General features: G+C 41.6%; 1 protein-coding gene across 4 annotated transcripts in view; it reads left to right on the top strand.

Annotated features, from left to right (window-relative positions):
• Positions 1-20,494, top strand: part of MYRF (myelin regulatory factor) — a 250,799-nt gene that overhangs the window by 203,533 nt on the left and 26,772 nt on the right. For 2 of the 4 annotated variants that reach the window (XM_082269824.1, XM_082269822.1), the window contains exons 9-18: positions 3,946-4,022; positions 4,126-4,236; positions 6,682-6,772; positions 7,755-7,955; positions 9,365-9,473; positions 13,343-13,452; positions 14,645-14,790; positions 14,922-14,994; positions 16,388-16,476; positions 18,881-18,949. In XM_082269824.1, the coding sequence (XP_082125950.1) occupies positions 3,946-4,022; positions 4,126-4,236; positions 6,682-6,772; positions 7,755-7,955; positions 9,365-9,473; positions 13,343-13,452; positions 14,645-14,790; positions 14,922-14,994; positions 16,388-16,476; positions 18,881-18,949 (1,076 nt within the window). Of the gene's footprint in view, positions 1-3,945; positions 4,023-4,110; positions 4,237-6,681; positions 6,773-7,754; positions 7,956-9,364; positions 9,474-13,342; positions 13,453-14,644; positions 14,791-14,921; positions 14,995-16,387; positions 16,477-18,880; positions 18,950-20,494 lie in introns of all 4 variants that reach the window. The other 2 variants (XM_082269823.1, XM_082269821.1) reach the window with 1 other exon arrangement.

The raw sequence follows: 20,494 nt of genomic DNA, 5'->3' as shown, positions 1-20,494 counted from the left end.
AGATAGGTTAGTGTTAGATCGTGAAGATATATACAGTATCTCACAAAAGTGAGTACACCCCTCACATTTTTGTAAATATTTTATTATATCTGTGACAACACTGAAGAAATGACACTTTGCTACAATGTAAAGTAGTGAGTGTACAGCTTGTATAACAGTGTAAATTTGCTGTCCCCTCAAAATAATTCAACACATAGCCATTAATGTCTAAACTGCTGGCAGCAAAAGTGAGTACACCCTTAAGGGAAAATTAACAAATTGGACCCAAAGTGTCAATATTTTGTGTGGCCACCATTATTTTCCAGCACTGCCTCAACCCTCTTGGGCATGGAGTTCACCAGAGTGTCACAGGTAGCCACTGGAGTCCTCTTCCACTCCTCCATGACGACATCACTGAGCTGGTGGATGTTGGAGACCTTGAGCTCCTTCACCTTCCATTTGAGGATGCCCCACAAATGCTCAATAGGGTTTAGGTCTGGAGACATGCTTGGCCAGTCCATCACCTTCACCCTCAGCTTCTTTAGCAAGGCAGTGGTCATCTTGGAGGTGTGTTTGGGGTCATTATCATGTTGGAATACTGCCCTGTGGCCCAGTCTCCAAAAGGAGGGGATCATACTCTGCTTCAGTATGTCACAGTACATGTTGGTATTCATGGTTATCTCAATGAACTGTAGCTCTCCAGTGCCAGCAGCGCTCATGCAGCCCCAGACCATGAAACTCCCACCACCATGCTTGGCTGTAGGCAAGACACACTTGTCTTTGTATTCCTCACCTGGTTGCCGCCACACACGCTTGACACCATCTGAACCAAATATGTTTATCTTGGTCTCATCAGACCACAGGACATGGTTCCAGTAATCCATGTCCTGAGTCTGCTTGTCTTCAGCAAACTGTTTGCGGGCTTTCTTGTGCATCCTTCTGAGGAAGAGGCTTCCATCCGGGACAAAAGCCATGCAAACCAATTTGATGCAGTGTGCGGCATATGATCTGAGCACTGACAGACTGACCCCCCCCATCCCTTCAACCTCTGCAGCAATGCTGGCAGGACTCATACATCTATTTCCCAAAGACAACCTGTGGATATGACGCTGAGCACGTGCACTCAACTTCTTTGGTACATCATGGCGAGGCCTGTTCTGAGTGGAACCTGTCCTGTTAAACCGCTGTATGGTCTTGGCCACGATGCTGTAGCTCAGTTTCTGGGTCTTTGCAATCTTCTTATAGCCTAGGCCATCTTTATGTAGAGCAACAATTCTTTTTTTCAGATCCTCAGAGAGTTATTTGCCATGAGGTGCCATGTTGAACTTCCAGTGACCAGTATGAGAGAGTGAGAGTGATAACACCAAATTCAACACACCTGCTCCCCATTCACACCTGAGACATTCTAACACTAACAAGTCACATGACACTGGGGAGGGAAAATGGCTAATTGGGCCCAATTTGGACATGTTCACTTAGGGGTGTAACCTTTTATTGACAGCGGTTTAAGCATTAATGGCTGTGTGTTGAGTTATTTTGAGGGGACAGCAAATTTACACTGTTATACAAGCTGTACACTCACTACTTTACATTGTAGCAAAGTGTCATTTCTTCAGTGTTGTCACATTAAAAGATATACAGTAAAACCTTGGATTGCGAGCATAATTCGTTCCGGAAACATGCTTGTAATCCAAAGCACTCTTATATCAAAGCGAATTTTCCCATAAGAAATAATGGAAACTCAGATGATTCGTTCCACAACTATTTATTCATAAGTCTTTCAGTTTATAGTCTATATACAAAGATTATATCAATGTGATAGGTTGTGTCATCAGGTTGTGTCATCATAAAATGTCCATCCACAATTGGCAGCCTCCACAAGGGGATTAGAAGCAAAATCCAGCAGGAGCTACAGAGTATAAAAGAGAAGAGAGGCGCCTCTAAGTGTAGCAGTATGGGGACATTTAATGAAGGTACAACATTTAGCAACTCACATGGTTGATGATTAAAGAGGCACATCTAAGTATGCAGGCATGCGGGTAAAGCTGTCCACATAGACCATCTTCTGAACCACTGGCTCTCACCACTGTCAGTCTGCAATTGTGATTGGGAAGACTACCCTGCCGTAGAGTGATCTGAAAGCGAGACTTTGAATCCCTCGTGGATCACAGCGTGGAAGGGTGTGATGAAGATGGCAGTGCGGAGGACGGTCTATGTGGACAGCTTTACCCTGCATGCCTGCATACTTAGATGTGCCTCTTTAATCATCAACCATGTGAGCTGCTAAATATTGAACCTTCATTAAATGTAACCATATTGCTACACTTAGAGGCGCCTCTCTTCTCTTTTATACCCAGTTGTGACATGACGCTACTTGTATATCAAGACATCGCTTGTATATCAAGTCAAAATGTATTTTAAAAATTTGCTTGTCTTGCAAAGCGCTCTCAAACCAAGTTACTCTCAAACCAAGGTTTTACTGTAATAAAATATTTACAAAAATGTGAGGGGTGTACTCACTTTTAAAAGATACTGTAGATGCAGGGGTTTTAGCGTTAGGGTGCACTTATCCTTTAATCACTAAAACTGAACTCTAGGGCATATAAAATACACAAATAATGCATTTTTGTATTCAGTAATGTATTCTTTAATGTATTATTTAAATACAAGCAGTGTAAATTATTGCATTTGAACTGGTGCAGCAGATATCAGGCTGGGAGATCAGTTGTGCTGCAATGCAAGACCATGCTGATAGGAGGGGAGAGTAGAGTAACAGAAAGAAGGGCTCACCATTGTGCTGCTTCTTCATGTACTATCCATTTACAGGCTGGAGGACAAACAAGATTTGTAAGGCCCTGTTCACACATTGTGTGGTGACCGCCATTTTTTAGCAGTGGAAGAACACCAGTCAGTGCTAGGGCACACAGAAAACAATTGTATTTCTATGTGCCTAGTACACACTGCAATGCAGCCAGGAGTTGTGGTGCAGTGAGCTGCGATAAAATGCAGATGGCATTGCATGTGCACCGCTGCGCTGCTCTGCCTGGACATGAACGGAGTGTCACTTTGTGCACTTCAAATAAAGTTGAGGGAAAAAAAGAGAACTATGTGATACGCTGAAATACACATCACACCGCCCTCCTGATCTCGGCTCAATGCAGCCAAAATGGGCAGTTGCCCACACACCAAACCACTCCAGCTTGGAGTGCAGACCGTGTGAATGAGTCCTTACTGACCAGCTGCAGAGAAAAATCAGTTTTCTTGCCCTGCCAGACAAAATGTGAGGTGTGGCAGAGCTGTGTAAATGTTGGTACTGTATGGACTAAAATACACTTTTTTGGGGGGGGTGTAGAAGATTTCATATATGTATCTAATCAATGTATTTAGAAAGGTGAGTCATACAATCCATGTAAAAAGATAATTAAAAAAAAAACATAAAAGAGAAAAAAAAAAAGGAACCAAGATAGTAGTTTTACGGTATTTCTAGTTTTCAGTAGATATGAAAATACATACAGAAGATGAAGAGACCTATAAAGCTAGTTTCCGTGTGTCAGCTAGATTGTTCTAGTAATTGTAGCAAGCCTGAAGAAAGATACTAGCAGGAAGGAGTGCCTAGTTCTATTGACAGGCTATGGCTGAAAATACTGAAAAGTATACATAGGCGCTATATATATATATATATATATATATATATATATATATATATATACGACAATGTCACCTATGCCTGTCATTGTACAGCCTTTGAAAGAAAACAGCCCGACCATCTCCTCTTCCTTCTTCCTATAGTTACATAGTTTGTGAGGTTGAAAAAAGACATCCGTCCATCCAGTTCAACCTATGATGTGTGTGTGTTTGCTGTTAACCGTACATTGTATACCCCTGTATGTTGTGGTCTTTATGGTGCCCATCTAATAGTTTTTTGAAACTATCAATGCTATAACTTATGTTGTGTTTCTCTTACAGTTAGAGGCTATTAACCAGAGCATCAGTATTGAGCAGTCGCAGTCGGACCGAAGCAAACGTCCGTTCCACCCTGTTACGTAAGTGATGGGGAAGATTAATAAGGGACTTTTTCCTTCAAACGTTTTTCCCAGTTGAGGTCAATTGAAGCTTATCAATAATATACAGACATTGTATTTCTAGGCTTACTCTTCCTCCAGATCAGGTTACTAAAGTGACAGTGGGCCGACTCCATTTCAGTGAGACTACAGCAAATAACATGCGGAAGAAAGGAAAACCCAATCCAGACCAGAGGTAAGTGCTGCTAGGGATCTTAACCAGTTGTGGATACTGGATGTACTATGCAAGTCCAAACAATTTTCATCAAAGTTATTAGGATGTATGAGTACAACCGGCCCTCTGCCCAGCTGTTGCTCACCTTCTTGCACTTGGCAGCAATTCCTGACTGTCAAAATGACAGCTGGAAGTTTCTGTTGGAACACAGCAGCTGTAATAGCTAATGTTTAAAAAAAAAAAAGACAGACCATGTGAAAGAGAAAATAACAATGTATTTACATTGTTTCATTCATCTGCAGCTCAAAGGAATGAGCTTAAGGCCCCTTCCACACGGGACGGGATCCGTTGGAGTCTTCCTGCTTGGTGGGTGGGAAATATGTCCTCTGACCCCCGCTGAACAGGCAGATGGCTGGTCCGTGTCCACTACACTTATGCAGAGCAGACACAGGCACAGCCCACCTCCTCTATGGGTGGTCAGATGTAAAACGGACTGCCTGTCCGTTTACACCCAACTTTCATCTGATATGCCAGATAGCTGAGGAATGGATCCCCATCCGTCTGTTTTTAGTGGATAGGATCAGATGTTGGCCGATGTCAACGGACACATGTCCATGGAGGGCAGTGTTAATTTCGTCAACTAAAATGTTTTCATCAACTAAATTGACACAATTTTAGTCGACTAAAATATGACTAAACCTAAAACAATTCAGATGACTAAAATATGACTAAAACGAAAATGGCATTTTAGTCATAAGACTAAAATACAACTAAAACTAAAATTGCATTTTAGTCAAAAGACTATAATTAAAACTAAATTGAAAATTGACATCAAAATGAACACTCCTCTGCTGGCCATTTCTAAATCGGGAACACAATTCCATCCAGAGCATGTAATAATAGCACATTAAAGTTTAAACATGTATTGCACTACTGCATAAGTAAGGGGCACATTAATAATAGCACATTAATGTTTAAACATGTATTTCACCATAAGCATAAGTAAGGGGCATCTTGCAATACATGTTTAAACTTTGCTGAAAAGAGAAAAATTCAGGCTGCTGAAAGAGAAAAAATTAAGAAAAAGGTTTTTCTTATATTTTCTCTTAATATTTAATGTTGGTAATATATTCAGGTAATATGTGCAATGACATTACAGCCAATGGAGTTTACAGTTTTTGTTGGTTTTTCGTATTTTAATATTGCACTTCTGTTTGTCAAAAAGCAAGATTTTTGGTTGTTTATGAAACTCGGTTTTATTTATAAAGATGTTATATATCACAACGGCTAAGTCCCGGTTCACACTACCGCGACTTGTCAGGCGACTGGTCAGCCTGACAAGTCGCGGTCCATTCTGTGCTACGGGAACCGTTCTAATAGGAGCGACTCAAGTCGCTCCGACTTAGAAAATTGTTCCTGTACTACTTCGGGGCGTCATCGGAGCGACTTGCATTGACTTCCATTATGTGAAGTCCGTGCAAGTCGCGCCAAAGTCGCTGTGCATGCGACTTCACAGGTCGCCCCTGAAGTTGGATCGCCATAGTGTGAACCGACACTAAATCTGTGTCTCTGGTGCGTGTTCAAACCTTTATACCACAAATAATAACATATTATTCGATTTTTACTCCAGGAGTATATAATTCATTTGGAAATTCTAGAGAAATGTTTAAATAATGCAATAAAATTAACCCAAACCTATTCGATTTGTAGTTGACTAAAATGTATGAGATTTTAGTCGACTAAAATGTACTGGAGATTTTAATCGACTAAAAAACGACTAAAACTAAACTAGCATTTTAGTCTAAAGACAAAAAAAAGGCTAAAATTAAAATGACATTTTAGTTAAAAAACTAAAACTAAATCGAAATTTGCTGCCAAAATAACACTGCTGGAGGGTCTGATCAGGTCTGTCTGAAAAACTGACAGGCGGACCCAATCGGCTTGCTAGTGTGAAAGGGGCCTCAACCTGCAAATTTTATTGGTATAGCAACCCGACAAGTAAAAAAAAAAAAAAAAAATTGTTATTTTTTTAAAATCCCTTATTAGCTAAGCAACCCTAATTAACTCTTCCATCCTCTTCCCCTTTACTATATGTTTGCATATTATAGTGACATCAGTGCAAGGATAATCTAGATGCCTTCACACATCATTGCTATGCATGTATATTCTGTCAATGCACCTTCAGTCTCAGTAGGGATTGTTAAAGCCAAAGTTATTCTGTTTTAATCTGACTGATGGTTAATAATAGTTTCACTCTGCCTCAAAGAAAATTATGAAGTAGTTATGAAGATTCTTATGTTTTTAGAAGAATCATTTTTGAAGTTACTGTGTCAATACCATAATTATGTTTAATTCTACGTAAATCAGGCTTGCAATTTTCAGCCTCTCATTAGCTGCTAATCATCATCCTGGTCTCCTCAATCAAATGATATACCTTTGGTTGCTCCCTACTTGTTTGGTTTTCAGGTATTTTCTCCTAGTTGTGGCTCTCCAAGTCCAAGCTCAGAATCAGACCTATCTGGTGGCGGCACACTCCTCTGAACGCATCATTGTCCGGGTAATCAGTATTATATAGTGGCTTATATTAACGTTATGTGACTAGTGAACTGAGTTTAAGCACATTTATGTTACCAGATTGCTATCTAAATATAGCTTGGTCCACAACAAAGTATTAGTAGATATCTTGGCAGCTTTGTGCATGTTAAAGTATTGTCTTGATATTTTTTTGTTAGGGCATTTTGAAACCTGAAAATATTCTTACTGTATTTTTTGTGGTCTTGTGTTATTTCTTATTATTATATTTTAAAAATGTGTTTTATTTTGAGGTTTCAAATGATAAGTTCACCTTTAAGCTAAAAAAAAACCCAGCCTTCATCTCTAGCCCCCTAAACTATGCTAAGCTGAAACCTTGCTGCCCAGCTATTTACTAACCTCCTTCCAGTTGATGGTCTCATTGTAATATGTCATGCTGCAGTGGCGGATTTAATTATCAAAGGGACCCCTGCATGAGAACATTTTTGGGTCCTCCATTAAGCTATTGTCAAGGTACAAACAATTACACACTATAGATAGATAGATAGATAGATAGATAGATAGATAGATAGATAGATAGATAGATAGATAGATAGATAGATAAGATGACAGAAAGTAAAACAAATACTCTTTGAAACTATTGCATACAACAAACCAAGAGCATCATCATGGCATTATGTAAAAAGACTTCTTCTTCTTCTTCTTACCTGCCCTGAAAAGAAGCAGTGTCCAGGTCTACGTGATGGTGGGGTTCCAACAGCTGGCCAACACACATCCAGTGTATATGGGCCCCCCTAGGTCCCAGGGGGCCCATTTTCAGCTGCACAGTCCAAATAAATATTATGTCTGCCCCTAGGATATGATCTTAGCACTGTTCTGTAGTTGAGGGCTTGCTAATTCATAGTTTACAGATATAACCCTCAGTGATGCGCTCTATATATTTATGTAGGATGTTTTACAGTACCATATATGTTTGCTGCTATTCATTCTAAACTCTTGCTCATTAGGCCTCAAATCCTGGACAGTTTGAGAGCGACAGTGAAGTGCTCTGGCAGAGGGGGCAGCTTCCAGATACCGTCTTCCACCATGGGCGCATTGGCATCAACACAGAAAGACCAGATGAAGCTCTTGTTGTACACGGAAATGTAAAAATTATGGGCTCACTAATGCATCCTTCTGATGTTCGTGCAAAAGAGGATATTGAGGAGGTGAGATGGAGAGTAAGCTGTAATGATAATATATAATTACAATGACAAGAATGTTTGAGCATTGTACAGCAGGTTGAGATAGAATGGCAGATATCTACTGTATAATGTGAAAAGATCAAGTTTGTAGCCCCCTCCTAGGTAGGTGCTAGAGAGTGAGTATAGTTTTTGGCTCTGTCTGCCTATCAGAGGAGCAGCAGTTAAATTCTATATTCTCTCTGCTTAACAGAGAGCAGAATCTGTGAGTCAGGTCTGCTCAATGTGCTCAGTGTGTGATTCATTTGGTCTGAGGAGTGTCCCCATTGATTCAATGGGGAGGCACATTGGATAGCGCAGGAAACCTGGCCAATGAGTATACAGGCTTTGATACAGCCCCAGGGATTGGCACAGACTGCTGTCTCGGTGTATTGTGGGGTGTAGTATAAAAAGCCAGGAGCACATGTGCTCAAGGTCTCTGGCTGGTGAGTCCCGGAAGGGGGGTAGCGGCTGCCTCCTCTTCTGCAGTGGTTGGAGTATAGTCACAGGTGGTCGGCCTGGTGAGCCAGGAGTGTGGAGCTGAACCCAGGTCCAGGAGAGCTGACTGAAGGAGTTTGGGCACTGGAGAACCTGGAAAGCAGTATTGTGAGTATAGAGGATCGTGCCTAAGGGCCTGACCAGAAAGGGGGCCACTCCAGAGTAGAGTAGTCAGTGGACGGGTGTCAGCTGGTGGATAGAAAAGGGGTTACTAGGTGTGTGCCCTGGCTAGACCAGGAAGGGGGCCACTCTGGAGTAGAGTAGTCATTGGACAAGTGTCAACTGGTGGATAGAAAAGGGGGTACAAGGTGTGTGCCCTTGCCTGACCAGGAAGGGGGCCACTCTGGAGTAGAGAAGTCAGTGGACGGGTGTCAGCTTATGGATAGAAAAGGGGGCACTAGGTGTGTGTCCTGAACATAAGTACTAAAAGGAACATTATCTCAGATTCATCTAGTGGCAGGATGAAGCTGTGGCCTGGCTGCATTCTCAGATAGAAGTCCTCAGCATTGTGAATAGTTCAAGTGTTGGAGTATCCCACTCATCCCTTCTTCCATCCCAATATCAAATAAAACCACAAAAACAACAACCCCCTAGACCAGTGATGGCAAACCTTGGCACCCCAGATGTTTTGAAACTATATTTCCCATGATGCTCAGCTACACCGCAGAGTGCATGAGCATCATGGGAAATGTAGTTCCAAAACATCTGGGGTGCCAAGGTTTGCCATCACTGCCCTAGACTGTTCATTAAGTGAGCCAGGAAAGTAAAGTGTTAAGATTCTGTATGCAGTTGCTACGGGTAACCCAGGGGAATCCAAAAGTGTGAAAAAACCAGCAGCTCTTAAGGGGGCAGTGCTACACGTTGTTTTGTTCTGACTTCTCTTTTGAATGTTTTCTCAGGTTGATACTACTGAACAGTTAAAACGGATCTCCCAGATGCGTCTTGTTCATTATCATTACAAGCCAGAATTTGCTAGCACAGTGGGGCTTGATGACAGAGCAGAAACAGGTAGGATCAATACTCAGAAAATACAGGACTGTTTATGTACTGCCTTCTTCTGTAGAACAGTAAGCACCTAAATGCTACAAGTGTTTTTGTATGAGCGGATTCTGTCTCTTGTAAAGTACAGAATGACCATAGGTGAACAATACAGCATATAGCCAAAACGTAAGTTAGGTTTGTTCTATAAACTACACCACGACTTCACTACTTACCCAAACAGGCTGAAGAAGTAATGGAGCTGTTTGGCCCACTCAATCAGTGGCTTTGGGTCTACATGATCTAACTTTATAAGTAACTTTGGATAGATTGGGGAAGAGATTGACTCCTTGTTGGGTTTTACTGCTACTGGGGTCACTATTAGAGAGATTTCTCAGTTAAAAACACAATATTATAGCAGAATAGGGCAAGGCTGGATCTAAGGTTAGCTTTTTATTGCTGTTTGAGTCCCTGTTACAGATTTTCCCTCACTTCCTGTCTGGTGAAAACCATTGCCAAACAAGTTCCTAATAGCAGTAAAATACCATATAGGAATTCTAACCCTTTCCCACTTCAGACAAAGCAAAAAAATAAAGTTTTAGTTGCATACAGTGGGTATAGAAAAGAATCACCCTCCTTTAAAATAATTACATTTTTTTTACACCAACATGTCAGAAAAAAATGTAAATCAAAAATCCCTGAATTGGAAAAAGAATCGCCCCCTCCTAAGAATGAATTGTAAACTCAGTCAGGTGTAGTTAATCATCTTCCCAATGGAACACAAAGCCTTCTGACTTTCAACTGTGATTGCTGTGGTCATTTTTATTAGCTCAGCATGAAAAGAGCTTTCCTGGAGCATTTCAGTCCCTGGTGGTGCAACTAAAGCAAACAATCAACTATGGGTGGCAAAGCACTGTCAAAAGATGTCCAGGATAAAGTTGTGGGCAGGCAAAAGTCAGGAGATGGTTGCAAAACAAATTCAAAAGCTTTATCAATGCTTAGAAGCACAGTGAAGTCTATTATTAAGAAGTGGAAGGCATTTGGTACAACACAGACCCTTCCTGGATCAGAATGTCGCTCCAAACTGGATGAAAGAGCCAGGAGGAAACTGGTAAGAGAGGCTACCAAGAGGTCTACAGCAACTCTGAAGCAGTTATAGGAATTTTTGACAAAGAGTGGTTATTGTGTGCATGTGACAACAATATCACACATTCTCCACAAATGTAGCTTATATGGCAGGGTTGCTAAAAAAAAAAGGCCACTCCTCAAGAAAGGCTACATGCAGTCTCTACCAAGCTTTGCCAAACGCACTTTGAAGATTCTGAGACCACATGGAAAAAGTTGTTATGGTCAGATGAGGCTAAAATTGGATTATTTGGCCTCAACAGCAAACAATGTCTGGCGAAAATCCAATACAGCTCACCATCCAAATAACACCATTACTACAGTAAAGCATGGAGGTGGTAATATACTCTTATGGGGGTGTTTCTCTGCAGCAGGGACTGGAGCACTTGTCAGGATAGAAGGAAAAATGGATGGGGCAAAATACTGTCAAATTCTTGAGAAAAATCTGTTGCCCTCTGCCAGAAGGTTGTCAGTGTAAATTAGGTGTATGTTCCAACATGACAATGACCCAAAGCACACAGCAAAAATGACCACACAGTGGTTGAAGGGGAAAAGGGTAAATGTTCTTGTATGGCCTAGTCAGAGACCAGACTTAAACCCCCATTGAAAATCTGTGAAATGACTTGAAGACTGCAATGCACCAACGCTCACCAACAAATTTGCAAAGAAGAGTGAGCAAATATTGCAAAGTCTAGATGTGCAAAGTTAGTAGAGACATATCCCAACAGACTTAAGGCTGTCATTAAAGCAAAAGGTGGTTCAGCAAAATACTGACACAAGGGGGTGATCCTTTTTCCAACTTAGTGATTCTGTTTTATTTTTTTCTGATGTGTTGGCGTTATATCTTTCGCTTGGATGTTATAAGTTGCAGAGTAAATACAGTTGTATAAAAACGAAAACAGTGTCTCTCTTCATTTCAGGCTGCAAAGCAACAAAATGTGATTTTTTTTTAAAAGGGTGAAATTCTTTCCTATACCGACTTTATATACTAAGTGTTTGATTTAGTAAAACTGGAGAGTGCAAAATCTGGTGCAGCTCTGCAAAGAAACCAATTAGCTTCCAACTTTTCTTTTTTTTGTCTATCTTAATTGAACAAGCTGAAGTTAGAAGCTGATTGGCTACCATGCCCAGCTGCACCAAATTTAGTATTTTCCAGTTTTAGTAAATCGAAGGATGTAGTATCTCCTATCCATTAAATCTATCAGAGCTACTGAACAGTATTGGCCATACTGGTCCAAGTCTATCTGCTGATTACAGTATAATATACAAAATGCAAACGCATTAAAAAGAACCTTAAATTAAAATGCAAGGGCCAATATTATGACGGTTCCCGCAACCCAAATAAAAAAAATAAAAAAGTTTTAAACAGATGACAAAAAAATACCATTAGAGGGAAAAAAATAAAAATAATTGATGAGCCTGTAACATCACCGCTGGCGCTTCCTCCTCACCTGTTGCCTCCCAGATGTCCGAAAAGACACGCGAATGTGCGGCTATACTGTACAGGAGCACATTCTTATGCTGGCCATACACTATACAAAAAATCGGCCGAAATTCAGTCATTTGGACAGTTTTTTCATTTTTCGGCCAGTTAATGGACACAAATCAGTAATCAGTGGTGACGTTTTTGAGCCAAAAAGACGAAGGACAAGTTTGGAAATTTTCTGCTGAACGAACGATTAATTGAAAGGTTAATGTGTTTCTTGTCCAAACTGTTTGCGCTAGGTATATGTGAAACAACGAACAAAAAAAGATTGATTTATGTCCATTGAACAATTTATCGGTCATTACATGATGTCACGATCGTCTACTCTCATGGCCGTTTTTCGAAAATGAGTTTGAACGATTTTTCGTATAGTGTATAGACAGCATTACTCTCAAGAATACAAGAACACTGAGGCACGGTGACATTACTGACACCTTCAGGTGGTTGGGTCCTAGAGATACATTTTTTTTTTAGTTTTTCTTCCAGTGGTGCCTTTTCTTTTTTTTTTAATTCGGGGGTGTAGGGCTGTCATTAAAGTAGTTCCTTAAAGCAGAGTTCCACCCAAAAGTAGAACTTCCGCTCATTTGCTTCCTCCCCCCCACCGATGCCACATTTGGCACCTTTCAGGGGGGAGGGGGGAATGGGTACCTATTTCTGACGAGTACCCTTCCCCACTTCTGGGAGACGGCGCCACGGCGCCATCCCTCGGAAGTTTGGCCCCCTCCTCCTTCCCCCGCTGCCCAGCCAATCCGAATGCGCAGTGCGCTTCGCACCTCCGCAGTAGGGACCCGCCCGTGAAGCCGCAAGGCTTCACTGCCGGGTTCCCTGACCAGCAATGGCGGTGGCAGCACCCTACAGCCAATGGAAACATCGACTGCGGTACCGACATCGCTGGACTCCAGGACAGGTACGTGTCCTAATATTAAAAGTCAGCAGCTACAGTGTGTGGAGTTGCTGACTTTTTAATTTTGGGGGGGGGGGGGGGGGCGGAACTCCGCTTTAACTTTCATGTCAGTTCTGCTTTAAGGTATACACAGAACAATATGGGAAAAATGAGATTGCTTTGTAACATGGAAGAACGATGTAACAAGTAACCATAGTGAGCATGGTTTGTATGTGATTTATTTAAACTTGTTATTTGGTGGGCCTGGCATGCACCCAGTCTAGCACAATTTTCGGGTGACTTTCATTTATCACAATATAAATACTGGGCAACATATGAGAGACAGATTCTGATTTAAATTCAATCTCACCGGTGTCTTGCTAATAACATTTTTCTTTCTATTAGGAGTGATTGCTCAGGAGGTGCAGGAGATCCTTCCCGAGGCAGTAAAAGAGACCGGGGACGTGGTGTGTGCCAATGGTGAAACAATTGAGAACTTCTTAGTAGTGAACAAGGTATGACTTGGAATGCCAATGAATTGTATACATTAAGTGTAGAACGAGAAGAGGGAAGGGTTGGCCAGGTCACACAGAGATTTTTAGCAAACAATCACAGAGATCATTACATTAGGCCAATAGGTCAGGAAAGGTGTGTCATTTATGATTAGATTTAAGCTAAGACCATACATGAGAATAAAACTATACAGTCTCCTCTAGATTTAGTTGTTAAAAATCCAAAGGATATTATACAGAAGTTGTACAATCAGATTGTAATTTGTGTGGCCAGGTTTCATTTGGCTAATTTTAAAGGTTTCTAGTTGAATGATCTGGCAGTGCTGTAGTGAATTGGGAAGTGTCTAGGATTTTGGAAATATAAGCTGTAATAAAAGCAGTATTTTCAGGAATAAGTATGAATCAATCAACGCTTCTCGCTTGCTATGGTTTCTGTGGGTTGGAAAAAGGACGGTGAGTAGTCCCTCCTACTGTTGACTTGTACATGTCCGACAAACGATTAGCCGATTTTCTGATCGTTAGTAAAGTGCTTTCGACAGCTGATTCTGACTTTTCGGTTGACAAAACTGAAGGCGCAGGCTATAAAATTTTTATCGTACGTGAACATAATGTCCGCTTTTCGGTACAGTTCCTCTGGGGAAGGTCCCTCACGTAATTGTGGTGTGCGCAATAACGTCAGAGATATCAGCACACTCCATCTCACACAGGGCAGGCCGAATCTTCTAGGGCGGTGGGTGCGCCAGACACAGGAGTAACAGGAGGAGTGAGGACAGACAGTGGGTGTTTGGTGGACTGGTTCGGTGGTGAGTTATGGAAGAAGATAACAGTATATAAAATATTTTCAAGATTCTATATATAATGGATGTGGTGGTCTTCTGGTGGGCCTGATTTTTAATTTTTTTTGGAGGGAGGGATGCATTTCATTCTTGGACCCAGGTAACAAAATGTCTTGGGCCAGCCCTGCATGCTACCCCCCCCCCCCCCCATCCCCGCCATCCACAACAGGGCGTTACATGTTGCAGTGAATCAAAGCACCATGGCCATTTGTGCAAACCCTCCAACGGCAGGTGTAAATTTTGAGTAAGCAGTAAAATAAAGGGATGTTTGCCCATTCAGTTTTTCTCGTTCAAAGTATTTTATTAGAGTTATGTACATACAATGCCCATTCAGTTTTTCAATATCATTCAACTTCTAGGAGAGAATCTTCATGGAGAATGTAGGAGCCGTCAAGGAGCTCTGTAAGCTAACAGACAACTTAGAGACTCGTATTGATGAACTGGAGAGGTGGAGCCACAAGTTGGCCAAACTCAGACGGCTTGACAGTATGAAGAGTAGTAACAGGTATGTGTTTTATTCTGAATTGTCTCCATGCATACACATTTCTCCATTATTAAAGTAGTTAAAGTGTAAAGTAAACATTAATTCTTGACTAAAACTTCTTTGTAATCCACCCTCCGTCCTTCTTTCCACAGTCACACGGGAAGTCAGTTCAGCCGTGCAGGAAGTCTTCCTTTTAAACAACGTCCTTCCAAAATAATGGGCAAGGTAAGAACAGAAAGAGTTCAGAAACAAAAATGGGGCTTTAGTATGTTAGTAAAGATAAATATCTGAAATTAGCTATAGACATCTATTTATGAATGAAATGTATTTGTGTTTGACAGAGCTATATGCACAAGGGTATTCCTGAGTCCATAATTATTTGTTTTGCGTATATTGTAAATTGAATTGTATCATGCACCAAAAACAAAAATGTAATGTATTGGAGCTTAGCAGTCCTTAGATGTAGTGACTGCATTTGTTTTCTTTTTTTTTTTTACAGAAGTACAGCCAAATCTCGTTTGGCTGTACTTCTCCTGTGGATCACAGGAGTGCAGTTCATTCTGCACTCCTGTGACCCATTTTCAGCAGACAGCGGCTGTCGGCTGAAGTCACAGAGCCAGTCCAGGCTGGGGAAAGATCGCGACCATAGGGTCGGGATCCACCCAGAAGCTTGGAACAGCGCCCGGCTCAGCCTCTCAGCGCGTTGCTGAGAGCCTGAGCCAGCCGACACCCGGCTCAGCCTCTCAGCGCGTTGCTGAGAGCCTGAGCCAGCCGGCCCTGCCCCAACAGTCACCAGCTCTCTGGTCATGGAGCACTGAGAACCGAGCGATCAGCTGTGTTTAATCTCTGGGTTCTCTTATGGGCCATACACACTATAAGATTTTCTGAAGACTTTTTCCTTTAGATTTACCAAAACCATATAATATGAGGTCAAACCTAAACACTTTCAATTTGTATGCAATCTGGCAGGCCCTTGCACTACATAGAAAAGGTAAATCTGAAGGAAAAAGTCTTCAGAAAATCTTATAGTGTGTATGGCCCTTTAGAGCCGGCGGGGGAAAGATGCAGCATCAGTCTGATTTTGCATCCACCTAGGTAAGTATAATTCTTGAAAAAAAAAAAAAAATCCTATATTTCTATTTAAATTTTTTTTAACCTTTATTTTCAATTGCCAATACTGCTAATATAATACTTCCAGTCCTAGGGTGACAACTCTAATTTATCGTTCTGTACCTAGAGAGAAGTAGCGCTGTAACACTAAACTGCTCCCCTAGTTTGGACTACATCTTCATTACATAGGGAGGAGAGGTTGTGTAGTTCATAGAAGCTAGCTTAATATAGTTTGAGATTTTAGTTCAGTGCACTGGAAATCCCAGGGAAACTGGATTTCCATCAGGCATTTATTTGCATTTACAGAACATATACTGTACTTAGCCTGAAAAAAATACTAATGCAGCCACCAAATCTAAGTACTGGTAAGATGCAACCTATTATTTTTAGGGGATTTAGACATCTGTGTCTACATGTGAGTTTAAATGTAGTGATGTTGATACACGGCTGTCATTATGGTATTTGTGTGTGGGACTGTATGTCATTGTCTTTCTATTGTTCAATCTAGCCGGTACCTCCCCCACCTGATCGGAGCTGTGTCAGCCAACGGTTCCTCCAGGCAACCATCATCGCCTTAGTCATTATCATGGCTTTCAGGTATTAGAGTCTTGGGTTTTCCCAATAGCATTAAAATATGATGTTTGTTATTGCCTAAGCATTAGTGCTAACTTGAAAAAAATAAATAAAATACTGTTAACTGTAAAAAAGAAAAAAAATGTATTAAAGTGCTTCCAAAGGCAAGTGATTTTAAACCTTAATACATTCCTTGCATTGACTCCTGCTGCTGTCAAGTTCTGTGAACAGAGGGAGGAGGTAGGGTTGAGCTGCGCTGTGTGTGTGCCAGTAGACACACAAATAGCCATGGTTCGGGAGTGAGCCTGCAGGTGCGCCCCATATGGGGGTGCACAGAGAAGAGGAGCAGAGGAGAGCGTCGACAGGGGACCCCAGAAGAGGAAATACAAATAGTCACAAACACAAATTCTCCTGCGCTCGGGAGTGGGCCCAGGATGAGTATGCTATATCTCCATCTTGGTTCGATAAGGATAAGCCACGTGTTGCTGCCCTCTAAAGTCTGATATTCTAGAACCACAAAAGAAAGAAAGGGTGCGCTCCCCTAGTGCATAATCCTAAAACCACCACAGCATCAAAGTTAATCGCAAGGTACAGCATCCTTCAGTCCATAGTGCATCAAAATCTCTGGCAGGAGGTAAAGACCCAATAGGCTAACGCGTTTCGAGGATCTGAGGAAAAAAGTTTAACTTTGAAACGTGTTAGCCTGTTGGGTCTTCACCTCCTGCCGAGATTTTGATGCACTATGAAATGTACTTTGCTGTACCTTGCGATGAATTTTGATGCTGTGCCATGTGATAAACTTTAACTTAATTGTGATTTAATCATCATCGGTGGGTTCATATAGCGCTTATATGGTGTTAACCCTTGTGTAACTGATTAGGGAGCATGCATGCTCCGAATTGAGATGAATACATTGTAAAATCTCAGTTAATATCAGTTGGTCTAAATCAGTTATAAATATATTTGGACACAACATGTATACTTGGTGTCATGTTCCTGTTCATGTTTTTTTAACTTAAAAGTTGACAGACGACCTTTATTACCAATAATATGTAATGTACTTTACAGTGTTCCTGGCATATATTTCAGCTTCCTGGATTTTTTTTCTTCTGGCCTTCAGATATGAAAGGCAGAGTGATTTATACCTGTTTAGATTTATCATCCATGTGACGAAATGAAAAGTATGCCGCTTGCAATAAACTTTTCATAAAATAGGTAATTTGCATTTAATTTTAATGGTCCAAAGAATTTCAGGCAAAATGGTCGGCCCTCACGCATTTTCACTTCATCAAATCTGGCCCTCGTTGAAAAAAGTTTGGACACCCCTGATATAAAGTCTCTAACTCCCATTCTTACATACACATACTAGAACCAATGTAGACAGGAGCCAATTAACCACTACCTAACCGCTCCAAAAGATGGCTATAGTGTGGCTCTCTTGTTCCGGAAGAGTCCCAGAACCCCGCCTCTCATGCCCTCCCTGGGGCACGCATCCGGCACCCTCTGTGATCGCCACCAATCACAGCGGCCCTTTACCATGTGATCAGCTGTGTCCAATCACAGCTGATAACAATGAGAACAGAGTTGCTGGTTAGCGGCTCTCCTTTCCCCACATGCTGTCACAGTATGAGGAGAGCCAGTAGCCAGTAATCCTGTCAATGCAGCCCCATCAGTGCCAATTAGTGCCCATCAGTGTCTATCAGTGCCCATCATTGCTGCCCATCATTGCCACCTATCCGCACCCATTCGTGCTACCTATCAGTGCCGCATATTTGTACAGTCTCATCAGTGTCCATCAGTGCAGCCTATTAGTGCCAATCAGTGCAGCTTCATCAATGCACATTAGTGAAGGAGAAGAATTACTTATTTGCAAAAATCTTATAACAGAAATTAAATAAGAATTGTTGTTTTTTTTCAAAATTTTCCGGCTTGTTTTGTTTGTTTAGCAAAAAAAGAAAAAAAAATCCCAGTGGTTATTAAATACCACCAAAGGAAAGCTCTTTGTCCCAAAAAATATATAAACATTTCATATGGATACAGTGTTGCATGACTGCACAATTGTCATTAAAAGTGCAATAGCACTAAAAGCTGAAAATTGGTCTGGTCAGGAAGGGGGTATAAGTGCCTAGTAAACAAGTGGTTAACCTACCAGCATGTCTTTGGAGAGTGGGAGGAAACCGGAGTACCCGGAGGAAACCCACGCTGGCACAGGGAGAACATGTAAACTCCAGGCAGGCAGTGCCGTGGTTGGGATTTGAACCAGTGCTGCTAGGTGGAAGTGCTAACTACTTAGCCACTAATATAATTGTAGTGCATATAATATTGTACATGGTACACAAATATTTTGAATAATAAATAAGCTAATTTATATATATAGAATTTACACATTACACTTTGTCTCACCAAGTTACTGTGTTTATTGTCGCAGTGTTATCTCCATGACAACGCTATATGTTTTGAATTTACGCAGCGAGGATGATCTGTTAGATATGGATGGGTAAGTGTTGTTTTCCTAATAATTTAGCACTTCAGGTTATGGCGACTGTAGGCTTGATGCAGTATATTTATTTGAACATGTTGTTAAAGGGAACGTATAGCCTTTATAATGTTTTAATTGTATATGTAAAAACATTAACTCCGCTTATATAATGTTTTAAAACAAAATAGTTTTTCATATTTAGTTTGTAAATAAAGATGTACATAGGGGCAGATATGTTTGCTCAGGCTCTACAGTGAGTTCCTGCACTTTCCCACTTGCCGCCCGCCGCAAGTACATATACTGCGGCGGTCAGCCCCCCCTGGGCAAAGTGACGTATGGGTACGTCACTCGCCCGCGAGCCAATAGGGGGCGAGTGTGCCACCGGAGGCGCGCTCCCGCCCGTTTACTGCTATCGCCGTGTGAGTGACCGGCGGCTCCGATGTCGGCCGGTCACTCGCGATCTCCCGCTGGAGAGGGAGAAAGGCAGGCGACTAATGTAAACAAAGCCGCCTGTCATTCTCCCTGGTGTAACTGCAGAGATCATACGATCCTGCTATGTAGGATCGTATGTCTCTGTGGTTACATCAAAAGCCACGCCCCTTTACAGTTAGAAGCACGCCCCTAGGGACACACTTAACCCCTTGATCTCTAATAAAGTTAACCCCTTCCCTGCCAGTGTAATTTTTACAGTAACAGTGCATATGTATAGCACTGATTACTGCAGTAATGTCACTGGTACCCCCAAAAGTGTCAAAAATGTCAGTCAAGGGTCCGATCTGTCCGCCCCAAAGTCGCAGTCCCGCAGAAAAAATCGCAGATTGCCGCCATTACTAGTTAAAAAAAAAAAAACAATAAAAATGACACTCCAGTGGATGAAGGATAAAATGTATCTCTTTATTGCTGTTACCAGGAAAAAAGAGATTAGTGTTGAGCGAACACGGACTGTATTATTCGTGTTCGTACCGAATAATTGGATTTTTTTTACCCGAACACGGACACGGACACTTTACTGTATGTTCGGGTAAAAATCCGTGTTCGGTCGTTTTATTTCCGGGTTTTGCATGCTTTGGCGCTCTTTTCATGGCGGGCTTTCAACAGCCAATCAACAATCGTTTAACTGGTGTGCCTTAAGCCATCCCAGCCATGCCTGCAAATGTCTTAGTAGCTGTGATTGGCCGTCTGAAGCATGTGACCAAGTCTTTATAAGTTCGAGGCAGCCGCCGCAGCAGCGTCATTCTGCTGCTTAGCTAAGGGACAGAGCACACATCAATGTGCTGGCTGCTGATTAGGGAAAGATAGGCAGGAAAAAACCATTTGTGTCCGGATAGAATTGAGGGACAGGTCGGAGTGTTTAGGCAGGGCGAGTTGTAGGCATTTTAGGGATAGAGTCTGCTGAATTATAGGGTCAGTGTCTTCTACAAACTACAATCGATATTGCTGTGTGGGGGGTGGGGTGAATCTGCACTCAATCCTGATCTACGATCTCTTCTCAATCCTGTTAGGGACAGAGTCTGCTGAATTTTAGGGAAACTGTGTTCTACAAACTACAATCGATATTGCTGT

The sequence above is a fragment of the Pelophylax lessonae genome (genome assembly GCF_965119305.1).
Source record: "Pelophylax lessonae genome assembly, chromosome: 10".
Taxonomy (NCBI): Eukaryota; Metazoa; Chordata; class Amphibia; order Anura; family Ranidae; genus Pelophylax; species Pelophylax lessonae.
This window is presented reverse-complemented; position numbering and strand designations above follow the sequence as displayed.